Raw genomic sequence first — 23,208 nt, forward strand, 5'->3', positions numbered from 1 at the left:
ACTCGATGGCACCTGACAACAACAACAACCACAATCACAAATGGTGTTCCAAATTCCAAAGGAGGTGTTCTACTCTTCTCCTTTTAAAATGTTGTACCTATGTCAGCCAACTGACTTGGGAAAAGGCAATGGCCTTAAAAATAAATAAGCAAAAGTCCCAAACAACAGTAGCAAGGTATGCATACCACAAAATGCTCAACCATTCCAGACCAAAAAGGACAAAACTCAGAAGAGCTGGGAATGAAGGTGGAGTGGAAACCTGGATTACAAAGAAAAAGCAGACTACTGATGCCACACTGAGAGGACTGTAATCACTGAAACAAAAGGAAGCAAATGATTTGTTGGACGTAAAACTGATGATCTGTTCCATAAACCTTCACTCCATTCACAATAAACAGTTTCAAAACAAACCAAAAAATAAGACAAGCGCCCGAGAAGTGTACTTACTGGATGAAGCTCTCCAATGATGTACGATTGGGACATTTCTCTAGCATCTGTAGAGTGACCAACATCCTCAAAGTTCTCAGTAGCGTCACCACCAGCTTGTTCCCTTAAGACTTCTTCTCCACCAGGGTGCTGATGGACAAATGAATAACGTTTCAGAGATTAATGGAGTTAAGAAGAAACCACTTATTAACTTAACCAAGGAGGTTACTTTAGACATCACAGAAAGAATGGATTAATACAATTTGCCTATACTGTGTACGTACGAGGGGGTCTTCAAAAAGTTCGTGGAAAATGGAATGAAAAGATACCAGTTTTTCTACAGACTTTTGACACACTTTTGTAGACACATGTCTATACATGACATATGGTGTGGCGCTGTGGGTTAAAGCACTGGACTGCAAGGTCGGTTTGAACCACAAGGTCGCTATGAGTCAGAACCAACTCAATGGCACTTAACAACAGTAACAATACATGGCATACACACACATGAGCTAGACAATGAATAAGGAAGACTTAAGGTGAATTGGTGAAGAGTATTCAATGTGCCACGGGCTGCCAGAAGAACAAGCAAATTTGCACTGGAAAACGTAAAACCAAACTGTTCCTTAGAGTCACGGATGACAAGACTTTAACTCCCATTCTTTGGGCACGCTATCAGAAGGGACCAGTCCTTATAGAAAGACAGATCAGTGGGAAAAATGGAAACCCCTCAATTAGATGGACTGACACAGTGGTTGCAACAGTGAACTCACATACACAGCAACAACTCTGAGGCTGGTGCAGGACCGGACAGTGTTTGCTTATGTTGTGGACAGAACTGCTGCAATGAGTCAGAACTCACTCAGTGGCACGCAACAATACATTACGTGGTAAGTGCCATCTAGTCGGTTCCAATCAGAGACCCTGTGTATAGGGTTTCTGAGGATTAAAACAGCATAGATTGAGATCTTACTCAACCATAAAGAGAAGTGAGGTTCTGGTATACGCTGCAGCTTGAATGAACCAGGAACATATCATGTTGAATGAAAGGAGGCAGACATAAAAGGACAAATATCAGATGATCTCCCATACATAAATTATCTAGAACAGGCAAATGCAGAGACCAACTTTAACAGTAGTTACTAGAGACAGGTGGGAGAGGAAAACGGGGAGCTATTTCTTAAGGGGATGCTGAACAGTGAAAAAGGGAGACAAGAATCGACACATTCAAACCGTGGCGCTGGCAAAGACTATTGGGAATACCCCTGACTGCCAAAGGAACGAACAAATCAGTCTTGGAAGGAATATGACCAGAAAGTTCCTTGAAGACTAAGGCTCGCTTACTTCGAACATGTTATCAGAAAATCCCAGTCTCTGGAAAACAGCATCATGCTAGGCAGTGTAGAGGGTCAGAAAGAAATGAGGGAACCCTCCCTCACTGAGGTGGGGCGGCACAAAAGCTACAGTGGGCTCAAATGTACCGATGATCATGAAGATGGGGCAGAGGCAGGTAACACAGTTCATCCTGTTACACATATGGCCACTGCCAAAAGTCCAGGTAACAGCAACTGAGCTTCTGTTTGGACAAAACTTTGGAACTGGACAATGGTAGCAGCTGTGCTGCATGAAGACCAGGATGCACGTCAATGAGCCGTACATGTGATGACTAAAATGGCAGATGTTCCCGACGACGTCGACCTTTGTGTCCAGTCCCCTCCTAGAAAACACACAGGAGTCTCTCTCTGATAAGGAGCTTTGATTCCCTTCTTATTCAATAACGCCGTCAGGATTCTCCTCCTAACCCTTTGGTAACACCTTCTTCACTTTTCCCCAAACCCCAAACCCCACAGTCATCCAAGGGATTCTGATGCATAAAGACCCTACTAGACAGAGCAGATACTCTATAGGGATTCCAGGGCAGTTATAACACTTCACAGAAACAGACTCCTTCCTCTTTCTCCCGTGGAGAGGCTGGGGGGTTTGAACTGCAAACCTCTATGGTTAGCAGCTAAGCACTGGACAACCATGTCACCTTCCCTTTTCCATAAAGCTCTCAAAATTTCTCTCCCTAATCTTAAAATCCCTTACTTCTTAAGGTCTGCCTGTACCTGGCACTGCTCTGCCTTTGACTCCCATCCAAGTGTGTATCTATGCCATTATGCCTGGGTTACATACAAGCCACGCACACGATTCTCTTTAAGAACCCGCAATGTCACATGGGGCAATAGAGGGGTTCTCTAGGGCGACTGATGAGTGCAGCCCAGTTGCTGGATAAAAGGAATGAAGCAGAAGATTTTCAGACAAACGAAAGAAGGGACCGCCGACATACTTAGCCATGCACGTCTTTTCTTTCTTTCTGAGCCAAGAACTCCTTCCTTTGTTCCTGGGTCAGAAGGTGGATTTTTAACCGAGTTTAAATCGGATTCATCCTGCCTAAAGCAAATCACCTATGAGGGTCCCATAACTGAGCAGGCCAAGCCTCCATGTATAAATGCTGTGGCCAGTTCCGAATGTCTTCTAATAACGGAAGACACATACACACAACATAAGCACCACCAATCGTGGACTCAACCACACCATCACGAAATGGACCAGGACTAACCACGTCTCGTTCTGTTACACAGAACAGTGTCTGGAGTCTGAGCTGACTCAACAGCATCTAACAGTAAATGTATGTGCGTGTGTGAGACAGAAACAGAGAAAGAGGTGATTCTCAACAGCAAAGTAATCCAGAGACCTTGAAGGCAGCACTATAATGGGGAGGTGAATTGCTACATGAAGCTGGCTTCGGCTGTCGGCTGTTCCTCTAGATGTTAGGACATGGTGTGTAGCACCACATCAGGAGAGTTGCTGTATACCCCTCCCAAAATGAGGAGACTCACGTAGGCAGGGCAATGCTAGAATAAGCGATCGGCACAAACCAAACTGTTTTGAAAGAAAAGGTTTTTGTCAACTGACTCACCTAAGAAGGTGAAACCAACATAAAAGTTGAAGATGTCCAAGGACTCAGTGTCTCTCCTCTGTGGCTTTAGGATCAAGTCAGACCTGTTTTACCATTTGGCCAGCCCAAGGGCATTAAGGAGTGAGAGTTCTTGAATAACATAGTTTGTTTTAATAGTTCATTGTGGCTTTTTGTTTTATTTACATTGGTGGTGATGGTTGTTTGCCACGGATTAGGTTCTAACTCATAGCGACCCTATATAGGGATTCTGAGGCTGTACATCTTTATGGAAGCAGAGAACCTCATCTGTCTTCCAGGGAGTGGCTGGTAGATTTGAACTGCTGACATTGAGGTTAGCAACCCAACTCAGACGCCACTATGCTACCAAGGTTCCTTTATGTATATTAACTGAATACAATACAAACAAATAGTTTTATGGCTTTAGTCAGTTTTACAATCACTAAGGGTCTGAATCAAGAAAGGCATGATCTGGGGATCATACCTGTAAGTTATAAAAAGCCAAGAATTTTTAAACCTACAGAATGAGACTAATGTTTCAAAACCTTTTAGGAATGAAGAAAAATTCTAAATAAAGGAATAAATGCATTTTTAGAAATTCCAGTTATCCAGGAGTTTTTAAATGGCAGGAAACTTCTATTTCTCATTTGGTTGTATGCATTTTAAATGGATCTGTAAAAATTAGCATGGTAAAATGGTGAAATCCAAAGCCACTCTAATAGCCGTGATTTCAATAAATAGCTGATTCTAGCCTGAGGACAATCACCTTAAGGAAAAAGCAAATGTCCCTCACAGGCTCCAATCTGTAGTCTTGTTATTCAGACACTGATTACTGAGGGAGGGTCTCTCCAGGCCCCCTCCCAGTCCTGTTGACTGATTTCCAAGGTCACTTTTCAGTTCTTAGGCTCTCTACCCGAAAACAGACAAATAGGCACACACACACATTCTAGAAATTATCTTTGCCAGCTGTTTCCTCATACTTCATGAAATGAGACTGTCTCAGCTCGACACAGAACACTGTTTTGCTTAGTCACTGTCCTTAACCCCCAAATCCCTACATTTTAGTACATCTAGAAATGCCAGCTATGGAATTGCAAGGTTTAAAACTCTTAGAAGGTGGTAGGTCATGTGCTAGAAAGTCTGGCATGCTTATAAATAAAACCAGGCAGGGCCTCTTATCTGTCTGGCCTTGACAACCCCCAGCCCGCTCCAACCCTGATCTTCCTCTCTCTAATCCAATCTCTTACCTGTTTTTATCCATCTTATATATCACTACTGGAACAAGCTTCCTCAAATACGGTTCAGTTCATTTCATGAACCCTAGGAAAAGCTCTTCCAATGGTAAATCTCTGTATTCAAATCAAATGCCTCCCAAATTTCTCAACAAAGAGTTTCAACATCCATAAGAGGTCCTCTCAGCAGGTCAGCCACATCCGTTGGGACAAAGCCTGCTCTTTGCTTAGTGCTGACTTCTCCTTGCTCCCTAATGCTTCCACTTGCAGCTTAGAATATAAACACTTCCCAGCCTCCTGGGAATGCCATGCGAATGGAATGTACTAAGTGTCTGGTTATTGTTGTTATGTGCCGTGGTGTTGGTTCCGACTCATAGCGACCCTGTACAGGGTTTCTGAGGCTGTAAATCTTTACAGGAGCAGAGAGCTTCATCTTTCTCCCGCGGAACTGCTGGTAGTTTCAAACTGCTGACCTCGAGTTTCACAGCCTGATTCGTAACCACTACGCTACCAGAGCTCCTTTAAATGTCTGGAGAACCTTCCAAAAACCTGGTACCTGGAACAAGGAGGCTGCCTTGGAACATTGCGTTGATGGTGAGCGTCACAGCCTCAGGATACAGAATGGTGAGGCCCACTGTGGGTGCTGGGTCCCGGATGGAGCCTGGCTACTACACCTGTCCACCTGTCCTAGACTGCAGAGCCAGTATAATTAGGAAAAACAAACTTCGACCTTGTCCGAGCACAAATACTTGGAGTTATTCTAAGTCTTCTTGTTGTTAGGTGCCATCAAACAGGTTCTAAACTCACATAACGACCCTACGCAGAACAGAATGAAATACTCCTGACCCTGCGCTATCCTCATTAATGTTGCACTTAAGACCATTGGTGTTGCCTCTGCACCAATCCACCTCATTGGGGGTTTCCCTCATTTTCACCGACCCTCCACTTTACCACAAGCATGATTTCCTTCTCTAGGGAGAGTTCCTCCTCCTACCACACCCAAGTATGAGGGATGGAGTCTCACCTTCTTGACTTCTAAGGAGCATTCTGGTTGTAATTCTTCCAAAAGAGGTTTCTTTCGTCTTCTGACAGTCTAATGGTACTTTCAATGTTCTCCTCCAACACCATAACTCAAATATAAATTCTTCTAGTCTTCCTTATTCACTGTTCAGCTTTCACATACATACGAGGCTACTGGAAACTACCATGGCTTGGGTCAGGCGCACCGTAGTCCTCAAACTGACATCTAACTCTTGAAACTATAAAGAGGTTTTATGCAGCCTATGTGCCTAATACAAAACAGAATTTGATTTTTTGAGTGCTGTTCCCATGAGTGTTGACAGTGGATCCGAGCAAAATGAAGTCTTGGACAACTTCAATCTTTTCTCCATTGATGACGATGTTACTTATTGGTTGCAGTGGTGAGGATTTTGTTTGCTTTTACATTAAGGTGCAACCCATACTGAAGGCTGTAGTCTTTGATCTTCATCAGTATTTTAAATCCTCTTCACTTCCAGAAAGCAAGGCTGTATCATCTGTATATTGCAGGTTGTTAATGAGTCTTCCTCCAGTCCTGATGCCACATTCTTCATACAATCCAGCTTCTCCAATTATCTGCTCAGCATACAGACTGAATAAGTATGGTGAAAGATTATTACCCTGACACACACCTTTCCTGATTTTCAGGGTCCCCTTGTTCTGTTTGAATGCCTCTAGTTCTACATACAGGTTCCTCAAGAGCAGAATTAAGTGTTCTGGAATACTCACTGTCTGCAATGTTGTCCATAGCTTGTCATGATCCACACAGTCGAAAGCCTTTGCCTCGTTGATAAATCACAGCTAAGTATCTTTCTGGTATTTTCTACTTTCAGTCAAGACCCATCTGATGTCAGCAGTATCTCTTGTTCCACATTCTCATCTGAATCTGGCTTGAGTTTCTGGCAGCTCCCTGTTCATGTACTGTTGCAGCCATTTTTCAATTATCTTCAGCAAAATTTTACTTGCATGTGATACTGACACTACCCAATGATTTCTACATTCCACTGGGTCAGCCTAGCTCTAAATAATGGATAAGAATAAGACTGAAAGAACGGATGCATTTGAGTTATGGTGTTGGCAAAAAATACTGAATGCACCATGGACTGTCTGAAGAGCAAACAAGTCCGTCTCGAGAAAAGTGCTACCAGAAATCTCCTTAGAAATACGGGTGGGAAGAGTTCATCTCCCATATGTTGAATCTGATATCAGGAGGAACCAGTCTCGGGAGAAGGACATCGTGCTTGGTACAGTAGAGGATCATCAAGAGGAAGACCCTCAATGAAACAGATTCACACACTGGCTGCAGCAATGGGTTCCAATACAACACTGATGGTGAGGATGCTACACAGGACTGGGCAGTGTTTGGTTTTGTTACACATGGGGTCAATAGGAGCTGGAAGCAACGCAATGGCACTGAACAATAACATCGGTTCTAATGAATAAATCAGTCACTTAATCAAGAACTAGGTGCCACACACCTAGTCTCGAGACATACAACTCAGGAAGAAACGTAGCTGTGAACCTCAAGATCTTACAATAAAATTAGGGCAAATGTCCTCACATTCATCAAACAATTAGAGCAATAGGATGTATGTAGCCATCTTATATATTCACCAAACAGAGCAGAAGTCTAGAAAAGTATGACCACTTGAAAAGTCATCTAAGTCCCTGGGGGATAGTTAGAATTTGGATAAACAGGGTGTTTTTTGTTAAGTGCCATCGAAGGAGTTGTGACTCATAGTAACCCTTCATAAAGTTTCCAAGGAGCGAATGGTAAGTTTGAACCACCGACCATGCAGTTCAAGCCAACCTTGCGACCCAGTGCTTATCCTACAGTGCCACACCAGGACTCCAGGATAAACAAGGAGCAGGTGGTGGGTTTGAACTACAAACCTACAGCACCACAGGATGCTTAAAAATAGTGTCTCCCTTTTATGAACTGGGGACTTGAGTGGGGATCTCTTTTACTTCTAAACCTCAAGAAATTCTGCAATCCTCCTGCCATTGTCAAGTGCCATCAAGTCTGTTCCGACTCATAACGCTGTTTAGAGTTTCCAAGGAGCGGCTGATGGGTTCAAACCATCGACCTTGTGGTTTGCAGTCCAGTGCTGATTCTACAGCACCACACGAGGACTCCTGCCTTCTTGGCCTCACCAATTCAAGACACACACACACACGCTGCACTTAACCGCAGCGCCTACCTCAGGTGTGGTGTGGCCATCCAGCTGCCCTTGTCGGAACCCTCACCTGGTTTGTAGAGCTACTCTCTCTTCCTACAGTACCCACCCATCAGGTAAAGCCACTGCGTGCAGCTTTCCTTCATCCAGCAAAAACTGAGTGACAGAAAGTCCTTCCCACCTCGAGGGGAGGGTATGTGGACTCAAAGTCCATGGACTGTGCTGTCTGAAGCAGGACCTTTCATTCCAAATACACAGCACTGCCAAAAGCATTGGCGTAAACAATGCCCCAGCAATAAGTAAACCAAAAATGTACAGAGATTATCTGCGGTGGTTAAAGTAAAAAAAATGCTACAACTGAGCAGAATTTGAAGAGCAATTTCTACAAGATTTAGGCACAATACTAACAAGACAGCCAGACCGAATGTTTCCTCTCATTTCTAGCCCCCGTTTTCTAGGAGCCAAAGGTTTGAAGTCACCTAGGTCCTACCCACATGAGGAAGGGCAGGTATGTGCATCTGGAAGGTATCCCCCCACCTCATCAAATCCTCCCAGGCTCAGGGCTCTGAGGGTCCTAAGCAGTCGGAATCCCTGGTGGCGTACTGGACTAGGCACTGGGTTGCTAGGTCAGTGGTTCAAACCCACCAGCCTCTCCTTGGGAGAAAGATGAGGCCTCCTGCTTCTGTGAAGACTGACAACCTCTGAAACCCGAAGGTTTTCTCCTGCGTGGTTGCTATGAGGCAGCAGCGATCGACAGCACTGGATTTACTCCGCTCTGACGTAAATGGGATTAAACTTTTTTTTTTCAGTTGTGGTAAGAAAATAATAATGACCCACACGGCAGTGGTGGCTGAGTGCCACCAAGTTGGTTCCGACTCATAGCGACCCTGCACAGGGTTTCCGAGGCTGTAAATCTTTACGGGAACAGAAAGCCTCATCTTTCTCCCGCAGAACAACTGGTAGTTTAGAAGTGCTGACCTTGAGGTTCACAGCCCAGCTTGTAATCCATTATTCTACCGGGGTTCCTTATAACACATATGCGTGTCTATGTGTATGTACATATGTATACATATAACACAAAACACTTGCCATGTCAACCTTCTTTTCACACGTACAGGTGAGTGACATTCAGGAGGTTCACCAGGTTGTACAACCATCACCACTGCCCATTTCCAAAGGTTTCCATGCACCCAGACGTCGGCTCCATGCCCTGCCACACTCAGCAGACAGACGCTGAATCGCTGCTCACAACAGGTGCCAAGTACAGGAGGCGCAGACCATGGGGCAGAGAAAGGGCCGGGGAGAGATCACTAGCAAGGGGAAGCTGAAGGTCCCCGCTCACCAGGTGAACAAGGAGAGGGCTCTCCAGCGAAGGGCAATGAAACCTCACAGGCCCAGAGACAGACACATCATGGCAGCCTGGGGTCCCACAAGAAACCGGAAAGTAGAGGTGCCATGCGAGGGAGTTCACATGGGGCGCACACAGAGTCCACCCCTGGTGGGACAGTGTCCTGTTTCAATGGGCAGAGCTTTCCACAGTTTGTACCTAACTCCTTGAAATGCCACAGGCCCGAGCAAGTGTCCACGGTGTTGCTCTTGCTGTTGGTGGGTGCTGAGCACAGCAGGACAGAACTGAACACTGCCGGATCCTCCACCAACCTCACAATCGTGGGCACCATCAAGCCATTGCTGCTTTCCTGTGTCAATCCATCTCACCAGGGGTCTTCCTCTTTTCCGCTAACCCTCCACTTTACCGAGCATGATGTCCCTTCTCCAGGGACTCATCCCCCCTGACAACACGCCCAAAGCATGAAAGACGAAGTTTCACCATCGTGGCTTCTAAGGGACATTCTGACTAGACTTCTTCCAACACAGATTCGTTTTCCTGGCAGTCCCTGGTACTCTTCATTGTCCAGCACGCCCGTGCATGTGAAGAGACGGCCAATACCATGGTTTGATTGAGTCCGGTACACCTTAGTACACAAAAGTGGTATCTTAAGTTTTCAGTTTCTCTCCTTCCACCCATGGCATGAAATAAAGATCTGGGTGAACGTGTGTTTCCTGCACATCAGGAATCATCTGGGCACTGCGGCAGTCTACCTAAGTCTCACAACAAGCCTAAGAATTGGGTATTATTTTCATCCCATTTTACAGATAAAAAAAGCTCAAGTTTATACAACTAGTTGGGGGGCTGGGGACTATGAGCTCGGGCTGCCTGACCCTATTAATCAATGTGCTGACAGAAGAAGGCCACTTCCTGAGACCAGAGGCCAACATCAGATAACCCTGTGTAACCCAAGCACAGTCCAGCTGGCAGCCCCCAGCCTTCCCCCCCACACCTCAACACCTCCACAGACGCACGTGGGTGGACTCTTTCCTTCTTCAAGGTTGCCCTTGATGTTCAGTTTCACCAGACTTCAAATGCTTAAAAACAAGAACAATTGTTGGACAGTTTTCTCACTTGATTTTCATTTTGGGGGAGGCAATCAGAAAGGATGATTAAGCATGTATCACCTCCCAACTCGATCTCCTTGAGGGCCTTCCTGTTTTTCGATGTCCCTCTCTCTACTTTACCAAGCATGATGTCATTCTCCAAAGACTGGTCCCTCAAAGAGATGGACTGACATACTGCCTGTGACAACAGTCTCCAACAACAATTGTGAGGATGGAGTCGAACCGGGGAGTATTTCATTCTGTTGTGCACAGGAACGCTGTGGCACAGACTGCTTCTTGATTAAGAACATGTTCCCATGCATCACTTGGACTCCTGGTGTAGCGCTACAGGATCAGCACTGGACTGCAAACCACAAAGTCAACAGTTCAAACCCATCAGCTGCTCCTCAGAAACAGGTTCGCTGAGAGTCAGCACCCACTCAATGGCACTTAACAACAACATGCATACTTCTGGTAAATCAGACTCCTCACCAGAAACACGCTAGGTCCAAGCTTACTCTAAGCCCCTTCCCCTTTGTAAATAGAAACCAGAGTCGGGTAACGGGCTCCCGAGTGCAGGCGGCGGGGGGTTGGGAAGGGCTCCTTCCTAGTTTAAATAGAGTAGTCAGAATAGGTCTTGCTGAGAAGGTGATAATTTAGTAAATAATAGGAGGTGGCACTGGTATGATGCTGTAGAATAAGCCTTAAACTGCTAGCCACAAGGTCAGTGGTTCAAACCCACCAAAGTTCCTCAAAAACCCCATGAATCACTATGAGTAGGAATCTATTCATCTGCACTGAACAATAGGAGATGGTACATTGGACAAATCTACTGCAAAACATTTCTTTATAAAGTAGTAAAATGCAAAACTGTCACTTTGAAGAGCAAAGTGTGTCTAACCCAAGCCATGGCTTTTTCAATCACATGTGATAGTTAACAATGAGTAAGGAAGGCAGAAGAATCGATGCTTTTGATTGTGGTGTTAGTCAAGAATATTAAAAGTGCCATGGGCAACCAGGAGAATAAACAAATCTGCTGTAGAAGACCTCTTAAAGTGTTCAAGGGTTTGAGGATTACTGTGCACCTGACCCAAGCCATGGTATTTTCAACAGCTTCATATGCATGTGAAAGTTAGATAATGAATAACGAAGGCCACAGAAAAACATGCATTTGAATTATGATATTGGAGAAGAATATTAAAAGTCCCATGGACTGCCAGAAGAACAAACAAATCTGTGTTGGAAGAAGTACAGCCAGAATGTTCCTTAGAAGCCAGCCTGGTGAGACTTGGTGTCTCATACACTTCAGACATCTTATCAGGAGGGATCCGTCCCTGGAGAAGGGACTCAGGCTTGGTAAAGTGGAGAGTCAGCAAAAACGAAGACGACTCCCCCACCCCAAACACGGTGGATTGATACAGTGGCAGCAGCAATGAGCTCCAACCTAACAAAAAGTGTGAGGATGGCATAGAACCAGACAATGCTTCATTCTGTCGTGCATCAGGTCATCGTAAATGGAAGCCAACCAGATAGCACCTAACAACAAGTTTACATTTTAAAATTGGCACGCTGATTTACAGAGTGTATGAGAACTATAGTTTCCTTGTAACCTCGCCAACACTTTGTAGTCTCAGTATTTTTTATTTTAGCCATTCTAGCATATGTGTAGTGGTATCTTAGGAGTTTTCATTGGTAGCCTATACAAGGTAAAACTATAAGTCAGAACTGACTCAATGGCACTTTAACAACAATGATGATAATGTTACACTTGACACCGATGCCAAACATCCTGCTCATTTGCCATCGATACAGCTAGCTTTTTTTCTGAATATATACTCATATATAATGTCTGCTCTAGTCTTTTTCCAATTGTTTTATTTGGTTGCTGTCTTCTTACAGATGTATTCAGAAAGACCTCTGTCAGATCTGTGGTTTGTAAACATCTCCTCCTTCCCTGTTGGTAGCTTCAATTCTTTTCATTTTCTTAACAGATTCTTGAGAAGAAAAAATTTCCTATTTTTCTGAACATGGTGTCTTCTCATATGGATCATGCATCTGGTGCTATGTTTACAGAGCTCTCTGCCTAGTCCTGAGGCCCTTTTAAAAGCTTCCCATCTGATACGAAGCTCTGTGGTTGGCTCTGGATTCATTTTTGTGGAAGGTCTGAGGAATTCTGGTGTGGTGCTGTAGGATAAGCACTGGACTGCTAACCACAATGTTGGCAGTTCAAACCCACCAGTAACTCCTTGGAAACGCTAAACAGGGTCGCGCTGTGAGTCAAAACTGACTCGATGGCACACCCAACAAGATCAGCTGAAATCATTCTGAGATTTCTAGAAAAGCAGTGACCTCACAGGTTGCTATCTAGCACAATCCATCCGAGGACATTTACTGAAGGTTTTTCCAAAACAGAAGCAGGATCTTGGCCTTCCAAGCCTGCTCATGGCACGGTCTCAACCTGCACACAATCTCTCTCCAAAACACAACCACTCCTACCCACAAGGCCATCGATCCCAGAAACGTCAGTTACAGGCTTCATCAGGGCTCTCGATGGAAAACCTCCTCTATGAGATGCTACGGTGGCTCTTTTCCATTTGTCTGACAGATGGCAACTTGGTAAAATGCCAATGGACAGCAGCAAGAAAGGCACATTTCTGCTCTCTGACTGCCCAAGGATTTTCATTTTGTTCAGAGCTTCCTATTCGAAACTTCCCTAGTTCCTAGTGTGTTCGCTAGTAAAACAAAAGTACAGACAGCCAGTTGATAAACTCACTGACGCTTCCATTTTCAAGAAAATCAAGTTCAAAGGTAATAGGCAAGAATCAAACTTCATCAACACATAGCGACCCTGTGTTTCTAAGGAAGTTAATGGTAGGTTTGAACCACCAACCTTGTGCTTAGCAGTCCAGTGCTTATCCTACAGCACCACACCAGGACTCCATACATAAAAATCAGATTCTGGCCATTCCTATTTACTTCCTCATCTAAGCCTGATGTTACTTCATGTCACTCTCCTGAGGACTTTGAACCCTTACACGTTTGTGTGGGGAGACAGAGTGCTACTTACCACTGCTGTATTTTCACCAGACTTTTCAAGCTAAAGGTGCTAAAATTTATTTTCCAAACGTTTTCGTCCTGATAAAAAGAGTTAACAGTCCAACCATTCAAGAGAGGAGGCAGGTAAGCTCAATCAGGATTCTCAGTTATTCACATGAACCAAGAGCTGGGCAAACAAACGCTCAGTGGTGTGTCAGCACATGCGCAGTCCCTGTACAAACTCGGGGAATTCTGGTGACAGGTGTCAGAAACACAAAGGTCTATGTCCTTTCCCCCGACAATCCCAGGTATCAGGATTTTCCATCAGGAGAAGATAAAGTACAAACTGGGCATGAAGGGAGGACTGGTGCGTGTAACCAGACATCAAGGAGGCAGCCTGGCAGGATGGTTTACTGACACAGAATGGGACCCTCAACAAACAGCTAAGTGGGGCTGGGGAAGCAAGCAGCTATGCAGACTACGTATAGGATAAGTGGGCACCCATGTCCATTCATAGGAGTTCACAGGAGCTACCTCTGGGTGGTAGAATTCCAGAATTATTTATTTTCTTTGTACTTTCCTACTGGTGTTCAGTTCTTTACAACAATCATGTATTATTTCCCGCACAACAATCGACTGGCATTTTCATTTCAAAGAACCGCCCATCAATGTTCTATCATCACTAGCCCTGACAATAAAAGCGTTCCCATTCGTGAATATATATTTAAAAACTAGAGCTCAGAACTGATAAAAAAAAAAGCTAGTTCAAAATGGGTAGAAATCCAGCTGGCCATCTTGCAGGCACATTGTAGGCAGTAATGAAGTACCTGGCCATTGATCAGGAGCTGGGGTTTTCTCAGGTTTCAACACTCCCCGTGAACAAGACAGCTGTATTGGCCATTATTTCAGGAAAAGCAAGCTCCCTCGTTGCACAACTTAGAAACACACCCTGTGTTGTGGCCTGGAAGGATATAATCTTTACACACTCTCCTGTTTCAACATTACCTGCCAGGTTTACATTCTCACCTGAAGACTCAGTTAGCACAGGGCTCCAGATGAAGCTACCGAACCTGGCCTTGACCCCTGCTGTTGTAGGTTGCCAGTGCGTACCAGCGACCACCAACTGTGCACGTCCGTGCTGTGAGGTGAAGATTCGCTTCCCTTAGAGCCATCCTGTGAAGTTGGCGCTGAGCTTGTCCTCCCATTTCACGAACAGAGTATCTGAGCGGGAACCCCTTCCAACCACCACACATAGGTTTTCTCAACAAGTACACAGATCCACTGATGTTCAGGAAGATGGCACAGATAATCAGCCGGGGAAATCTTATTGGTCTACAGACGGATGACTGAATGGTATATGGAGATCTATGATGACTGAGGTCAAGTTCACTGCAGAGGTGGCGGGAGTTGTGTGTAGTCAATGCAGCTCACAGCCGCTCCATGGGGAGCAGAGCTGCCTCAGAGGGTGCCCCAGGCTGTCATGTCTCCCAGAGCAGATCCCCAGGTCTTTTCTCCCTCAGAGCAGCTGGTGGGTTTGAACCAGCAACCTTTCAGTAGATGTTTATTACATAGTGACCTCCTATAGGGTTTCTGAGGTGGGAGGAGAAAGCCTCATCTTTCTCCTGTGGAGCGGCTAGTGGGCTCGAACCATGGACCCTGTGGTTTGCAAAAGTGCTTATCAAAAGCAACTTTTCCTCTTTAGTCAGCATGCCAAGGTTTCATTCCACATCCAGGGTTGTTATCTGATAGAAAAGGGCGGGCCAAGAGGAAGAAATGCTAGGCTCATTTCCCTGTTTCCAAAGTAGGAACAAGATAAACAATGCTGGCTTAATCTAAGGTAGAAGTTCACCTATCAAACAGAGCACCCTGTTAAACACTTGTGAATCAGAGACTGTGCATTTATTCAGACAAAACTCACATTTAACACAGCCGTATAAACCAGAGAGACCCAGAGAACAGCAGCAAGAGTGCAAACCCAGGAGCAAAACTGTTTAACAACGGATAAGGGAATCGGGTTCAGAAAGAGACTCCAGGTGTGCTGGGAAGGTAGAGCAGAATCCGTGTCCCTTCCAGGTGACCTCTCCTGTTTGATGTGCTCCACCAGCAGCTCCCAGAGCATGTGGACAAGTGAAGTACCGCCTTCCCCTCTGCACCTCAAGAAGCATCCTCCAGCTCCTCACAGTGAGCCCAGCCAAAGCCGAACGCTCACTACTGTCCACACTCAAGCCGTCTCCTCATTCATGACCTCCTTTCAGCCATTCCCTGACATGCTGGCCACAGTCCCTTTGACCTTGCTCATCAGGGCTCTGTGGTGCATCCAAGCATCCTGTGAGGTAATCTCCTTTCTAGTCCTGCTCTATTTCCTGGACAATCCCTAAAGCCTCAGCCCTCTTCTCGGGAGTGCCCTCCCCGACAGAAGTCTGCTCTGGGAGTCCACGGTGCTGCCACTGTTTCCTCAGATGTCTGCTTCTGAGGACAAAAATGACCTCTCTCCCTCTCAGACTCCACAGCGGCCTGAGTAGGACAGGCACAAGACCTCACGAGATGTAGGAACAAGTGATACAAAGGGAAGGAGCAACCAGAAAGCAGAGGTGCCCCCAAACTTAGGCTGCGCAAAATTTGCTTTTATTTATATGGCCTTAATACTGCTTTCTTTTTTTTTAAATTGCCTTTCCTATCACCCACATTAACACGTCTATCCTCTGTTGTTAAGTGCTGTCGAGTGGGTTCCAAACAACTGGTGAGTTTCAACAATCGACCTTGTGGTTAGCACTCCAGTGCTTACCCTACAGTGCCACACCAGACTATCCTCTAGCCAATAAATAATTCTCCCTTCCCCCCTAGTCCAGGTAACCATCAAAGAATGTTTAACAAGAAAACCTTTTCAGGACTTTTCACAATAGTGATCTTATACAGTATTTGTCTTTTTGTGATTGGCTAATTTCACTCAAAGGAGCTCTGGTAGCATAGCGGTTATGAATTGGGCCGCGAACTTCAAGGTCAGCAGTTCGAAACTATCAGCTGTCGTTACGAATTGGGCTGCGAACCTCAGGGTCAGCAGTTTGAAACTATCAGCTGTCCCGTGAGAGAAAGATGAGGCTTTCTGCTCCTGCAAAGATTTACAGCCTCGGAAACCCTGTACAGGGTCGCTATGAGTCGGAACCGACTCCATAGCACATAACCACCGCCAATTTCACTCAGCATACTGTCTTCCAGGTTCACCCATGTTATAAGGTGTTTCAATGTTCTTCAATGTTGGGTAGGAGTCATGTGTGTGCGTGCACCAATGTTGATTTAACTGTTCTTCCGATGACCGTTTAGGCTGTCACCATCTTTGTCATTGTGAACAGTGCTGCAGTAAACATGATGTTGCTCAGCGTCATCAAGTCTTTTACAGCTCATGGCAACCTTGGATAGGGTTTCCAGGTAGCTGCTCGTGGGTTTGAACCACTCTTATGATTAGCAGTCACTGCTTAGCCTACAGTGCCACACGTGTGTGCATATATCTGTTGATGCCGTGGCGTTATATTACTGTTATCCGTCTGTAAGTTATCACTGTTCTTTGTGCCATCGAGTTGGTTCTGATTCAGTGACCCCACGAACAGCAGAACTGAGCGCCACCCTGCGCCTGCGCCATCCTCACCGGTGTCCCGTGGAAGTCACTGTGGTTCTGCCACTGTGTCACGCCATCTCACTGAGGGTCTTCCTCTTTTCCACTAATCCTCTGCTTTATCAGCATGATGGCATTCTCCAGGGACTGGCCCCTCCTGGAGACATGTCCAAAGTATGTAAAAACAGTCAACTGATGGTAGTCAATCATTTAGAATTAATCAACTTATTTCCTGTTATTTGAGAGGCATTCTCCCCAAGCTGAGGGAGAACTGACTATGTTTTTAGCTAACTTACCCACTAAACAGCTTGTCAGTGTCCTTGGACGGTTTTGCTCAGAGAGCTGTTACACAACCCTACCCTCTCTCCCTCCCTCCAGGAGGATGAAATAGCAAAAGTACAGAGTTTATTTACAAATGTTAATAAAAAAGCTTCTCTACCTTATTATTGCTGTCTGAGTTCACCCAGGAACACCTGCACAAAACCATGTAAGGGAGTGATTTTTTTTTAACCAGGAGCAATTTTGGACTTAAGGGACATTTGACACTGTCTCGCTAACAGCATGAGCCCTGGTGTGACACTGTAGGCTAAGCTGGACTGCAAGGTCAGTTTAAACCTTGTGGTCAGCGGTTCAAGCTCACCAGCTGCTCCTTGGAAACCCTACACAGCATTGCTATGAATTGAAACCCTCTCAACAGCACTTAACAGCAATAACAATAGCTAACAGCAAGGTCGGCAGTTCAAAACCATCAGCTGCTTCTCGGAAACCCTACACAGAGTTGCTACGAGTTAGAAGCAACTCCATGGCACCTAAAAGCAACCAAGAGACAAACTGGTGCACTGGTGTGGCACTGCAGGTAAAGCACTGGACTGCTAACCTGAAGGTCAGTCGTTCCTCGGAAGACAACACGTTCTTCTCCCATAAAGATTTACAGCTTTGAAATTCTCTACAAAGTTGCTATCAGTTGGCACAGACTTGATGGCAGTGAGTTTGGTTTATTGTTTTTCAGAAACAAATTTGGTGGTCACAAGTGGGGAGGTTCTACTAATATCTAGTGGGTGGCATCCAGGGATACTACTGGACACTCTACTTTGTCCTGGACCTCCCTCCAGGTAAAAGGTTTATCCTGCCCCAAATCTAACAGTGTCAGAGATGGGAAACCTTGTTTAGGTCGTTATGTATTGGTATCAACCAGATGGCAGTAGGTTTAACATTTGGGTTTATAATGTTTTAAGTTGGGATGGTTAAATTTAAAAAGTAAGAAAGAAAGAAGGGCCTCATCATATACAGTATAATTCTCCTAAATGTTACCTCTTTATGAAGACACAAATCCCCTGGTATCTTAAAATCCCAAAATGACATACACTGGGGAGGGGGATATTTGTAAATGGCATAGGCCTAATACAAAACAGTCTATTAGGTCTGCTGGTATCTGTCTGGGCTGTTACTTCAAGTAACTCTAACAGCAAATAAGCTCTCAGGTTCCATGAGAGTTTGTGGGAAACACAGAGAGGGAGAGACAGGAAATCAGTATTGCTCAGGGGGCAGGACAGATCAAACCTGACCTTGCTCTGAACTACACTTATCACAAATCGGAACACATGTCTCTCCTGGTGCTCCATCAAATGACAAACTAAGAGTAAACTACCTTACCAATACACATCAACTCCAGCTTACTTAAACAGAGCCGCTCCTGCTGTTATTTCTAACAGTCTCAATTACTTCGATGTAAACTGGGATCCTGGTTAGGACCAGGCCTCTGTTTTCGTTTTTTCTCCTCAAACCTTGTAAATAATTCCATCACTAACAGTAAGGGGAAGACATGGTAAGTGTCGTCTAATAAGTATGGTTCTAAGTGATAACACACATTCCGAGGCAACACAGACAAAGATTAGGAAAGCACCTTAGAGTCCACAGCAAAACTTAAGAGTCTACTGCGTAAGATACCATTCAAGGAATGTTCCGCTTAAAGCCAAGTCATGTTCCAAGCTCCATCCGTCCCACTTCACTCAGGAGAGCCAGAGCCCCTCTCTGCTTGGAGACCCGGGGCTCCAGTAAGGGCCTGAGGAGTGGATGCAGCCAGTTTCACTTTACTGAGGAACCCTCTTCTCCAAATGGAAACCCTTTGGGCTCAGACCCAGGGAGACTAGGGGGAAGGCAGTCTTTCCACCACGGCCCCGCATTGCTCCAGCTCCCAAGCTGGCCGAGCTCCCTGCCCTCCATGCACCGTGCATCTCCGTCCTCCAGGAGCTGCACCCCTCTCATCTCTATCCTCTCCCCTCTTCCCCGGATGTGCGCCCCTATCCCTCCCCGCTCACCCCCAGCCTCGTGCCCCAGGCCCATCTCCGTGCTCCCCCAGTGCTCCTGGAGCAGCGCACCCCGCCCGTTCTGTGCGTTCCACTCAGTCCTCACGCGCCCCACTCGCACCTCCTCCAAGAACTTGGTGAGATCGTACACTTTGTAGTGTATGATGAGCCACGTGCTCTTGCTGCTGTTGTGCTTCTGGATCTCCTCTAGGGTATAGTAGGTCACGGCCTTCTCCGCAGGCGCGGCCATCTCGGAAAAACAAGTCCACGGCAGTGCACGTAACCGCGTCCCAGAAGAACAGTACAGCTTCCAGACTCCGCAAACACTCCACGCCAGGCTCCGGGAGGGGACCGCAGCCCGGCCAGGCGGGGTGGAGCAGCGCCTACGCTCATTGGCCAGGGAGCTTGGCACTCGACTGAGCGCCGCACCTCAGACACGCCCCGACTAGCCCAAGGCCCCGCCCCTCCTAACGCTCAGGCGACTGATTGGCTGCGGGCTAGGGTGGGGCGTGCGCTTCTCCCGTACGGGAGGAGCGGGTGAAAGGGCGCGGCTCGCCTGTGGGTGGAGGGCCTGGGCGCGGAAGCTTGGGCACGCATGCGCGTATTAGACGGGCGGGGTGGATCCTGCCGAACTCGGTGCTGTAGTCCACTTGTTCTGGCTTCGTCACCTGTGCGGGAGTGTGCACAAGTTAATATGCAGCTTGTTTCTGTTTGTGTAATGTAGGAGTCGGTTCCGACCGACTACAGGGTTTCCAAGACTGTTAATCTTTGTGAGAGCAGAAAGCCTCATCTTTCTCCCTTAGAGTAGCTGGTGGGCTAGGACCACCGATCTTCTCCTCCGCATTTACTGGGCGGCTGTTGTTAAGTGCCATGGAGTTGGTTCTGACTACCGCCGACCTTGTGGTTAGCAGTTCACGGTTCATCCTGCAGCGCCACACGGGCGAGTAGGCAAGCACTGAGCATGCGCAGAAACACCGCGCATCCCGAACTACAAATGTAATCCATTTCCTAATTACAGCTCTTCCAAGCAAACGTGTTGCTCAAAACAAAGTTTTGTAAACGTTTACTAATTTACTTATCCGCTTCCCAACGGAATGTACAGTGGTTCGCAAAAAACCAGTAATACAGAAAAACGAAACTCCATAAAAGTACATATGAATTTTTTACTGCAAAAATCAACGACTTTAAATTACTCTGCTTACCCTCTGCTAGCTTCTCTGCTATTGACCAATCACTAACAAAGCACTTGTATTAGCTACCTACCTTGTCTCAACAGTGTATTGTTGGTGGTAAATCCCGGATTTTCTCTATCATTTACTTAGTTTTTAACAGCAGTTGGACTCTAGACTGGAAGAGTACCTCCCCAGCCACCCTGTTCCTTTCCTGACAAGATAAAATATCACACATGATAAATTACAAATGTTCTGGGAAAATCGGAGGAAACACAGTCTATTAAATTGCCATTGTTGCTGTTAAGTGCCATACAGTCATTTCCGGTTCATAGCAACTCTGAACAGAGTTTCTGAGGCTGTAAATCTTTACAAGAGCAGAGAGCCGCATCTTTTGCCTATAGAGCGGAAGCACAGACCTTGTTATTTGCAGCCCAGTGTTCATTGTACAGAGCCACCTGCTCCCCAAAAGTCATTGGAGAGTGTTTATGTACAACCAAACACATCATGGGATTTGGTCCCTTGATTTGGAGGTTTAGGGTCATGGTTTCATTTGCCATTCCAATTGAGTGGCCTAAAAACATGTTTATTGTTTCTGTCTCACATCCTAGTTTGTTGTGTAATGCCTGGGATCTGAAAAGCTGAGGTCATCCAAAGCACAAGAATTGGTCTCTAGTCACCTAGAACAACACAGGAAGGAGAGTCAGGAATAGGAGGAGGATGCGGGATTTTGTAGGGAGTGTGGTGGCTCCGCAAGATAAGCACTAGACTGTGAACCAAAAGAACCGCTGGAGAAAGATGAGGCCTTCTGCTCCTGCAAGGATTTTTAAAGCCTCGGAAACCCTATACAGGAGCTGATTTGATGGCACTCAACGGATGGAACACATGACTAATTGCCTCCTTTGCCAAGAAAGCAGAACTAGTGGTGCCTGGCTACCATAATTGACCATTTTGACCAAAGATCTCACGTAAGAACACGTATCCAGATCAAAAGGGGAAAATGCAGACCAAAACTTTCAATTATCATGGATTCCAGACTTTCTTACCTGAATGTCCTGAGATAATCTTGAAACCTTAAACCCAAAACATCCCCTTGTTGTTGCTGTTAAGTGCCGTCGAGTCGATTCCGACCCATAGTGACCCTGTATAGGGTTTCCAAGTAGCAGCTGGTGAGCTTGAACCACTGACCTTACAGTTCAAACGACTTTGCAGTCTGACGCATCAGCCCACACACAGCACCAAACCAGGACCAAAACATCCCCTAAGTCTTTTTTCTATAAACCATGCAATCGTTTAGCATAACTAATCAAAAATGCTTGCCTAGAGCAATATGTGTGGGATCAAATTGACAACAGCAAACCCAAAGATGAGATAGAAAAGATACCTCCTTGGAAACTGTATACAGGGTCTCTGTGAGTCGCCATGAACCAACGGAACGGCACTTAGAAACAATAGCCTGTTCCTGGTTGAAGTACAATGCAGAAAAGGAGGTTGAGAATGCAGGACTCAGAAGAATGTAATCAATGTCACTAGACTATGCACATAGAAACTGTTGAATTGGTACATGTTTTGTTGAGGACATTCTCAACAACAACAACAAAATAAATAAATTTAGAGAACAATACAACCTGCTAGACACCTTGTTAAGGAGCTCTGGTAGCGTAGTGGTTATGAATCGGGCTGCGAACCTTAAGGTCAACGGTTCGAAACTACCAGCCACTCCGCGGGAGAAAGATGAGGCTTTCTACTCCCGTAAAGATTTACACCCTCGGAAACCCTGTACAGGGTCGCTATGGGTCGGAACTGACTCAACAGCACTTAACAACAACAAGACACCTTGTTATCCAGGCCCTTTTCAGCAAAAGTTGTTGTTGTTGTTGTTAAGTGCCGTAGAGTCAGTTCTAGCTCATAGCTGCCCTGTTTAGGGTTTCTGAGGACCAGATGGTGGTTTTGCAGTTAGCAGTCCAGTGCTTATCCTATAGCGCTACACCAACCATGGTGGTGGTGGTTGTTACGCACCATCAGGTCTGTTTAGACTCATAGAGACCCTGTATAGGGTTTCTGAGGAGCACCTGGTGGTTTTGAACTACTGACCTTGTGGTTCACAGCCCAGTACCGATCCACAGCACCACACCAGAAGTCCACACCAAGGTAGCTGATTGCAAAAAGAATTGCACAACAGGTGACGAATGGCTGTCACCCTTCCAGGTGACTCAGCACAATTCTAACTCAGGTTAGGTGTCTGATGAGTGCTCTCCCTGCTTACTCCCTCCAAAGGAGAAACCACCCTTGGGAAAAAAACATCTTTTGAAACATTTCAAATATTTATTTTCCTTTTTTCATGTCAAGCAAACATTTGCAAAGCGTATGCTGTTTTTAGAGACATTCCTAAGCATTATATAGTATCCTGGTATGGCACTGTGGGTTAATGCACTGAACTGCAAGGTGTGTTTTTAACAGCAAGGTTGGTGGTTCAAGCTCATCAGCCACTCCTCAAAAGCCCTATACAGGGTCACTGTGGGTCAGAACCAACTCAAAAACACTTAAGAACAACAGGACTCCTGATATGGCGCTGTAGGAATCAACACTGGACTGTGAACCACAAGATCGGCAATTCAAACCCACCAGCAGTTCCTGGGAAAACTGATACAGGGCAGCTATAAATCGGAAACCAGTCGATGGCACTTAACAAGAAGAAGAAATAGTGTCTACTAACTAAAGCAATGGGCTAATTATAAGGTTATCAGTTCAAACCCACCAGTCACTCCTCAGAAACCCACTACAGGGTCGCTGTGAGTCAGAACCCACTCAATGGCACTCAA

General features: G+C 45.7%; 1 protein-coding gene across 2 annotated transcripts in view; it reads right to left on the reverse strand.

Moving 5' to 3' along the window:
• LOC102816294 (cytochrome b5-like) overlaps positions 1–19,467 on the reverse strand; it is a 28,511-nt gene extending 9,044 nt beyond the window's left edge. For both annotated transcript variants that reach the window (XM_006837557.1, XM_006837556.1), the window contains exons 1-2: positions 19,339–19,467; positions 448–576 (exon numbers count right to left, since the gene is read on the reverse strand). In XM_006837557.1, coding sequence (XP_006837620.1) covers positions 448–576; positions 19,339–19,467 — 258 coding nt within the window. The remainder of the gene's footprint in view (positions 1–447; positions 577–19,338) is intronic.
• Between the last annotated feature and the right edge of the window lie 3,741 nt (positions 19,468–23,208).

The sequence above is a fragment of the Chrysochloris asiatica genome, unplaced genomic scaffold (genome assembly GCF_000296735.1).
Source record: "Chrysochloris asiatica unplaced genomic scaffold, ChrAsi1.0 scaffold00021, whole genome shotgun sequence".
In the NCBI taxonomy this organism is placed as follows: Eukaryota; Metazoa; Chordata; class Mammalia; order Afrosoricida; family Chrysochloridae; genus Chrysochloris; species Chrysochloris asiatica.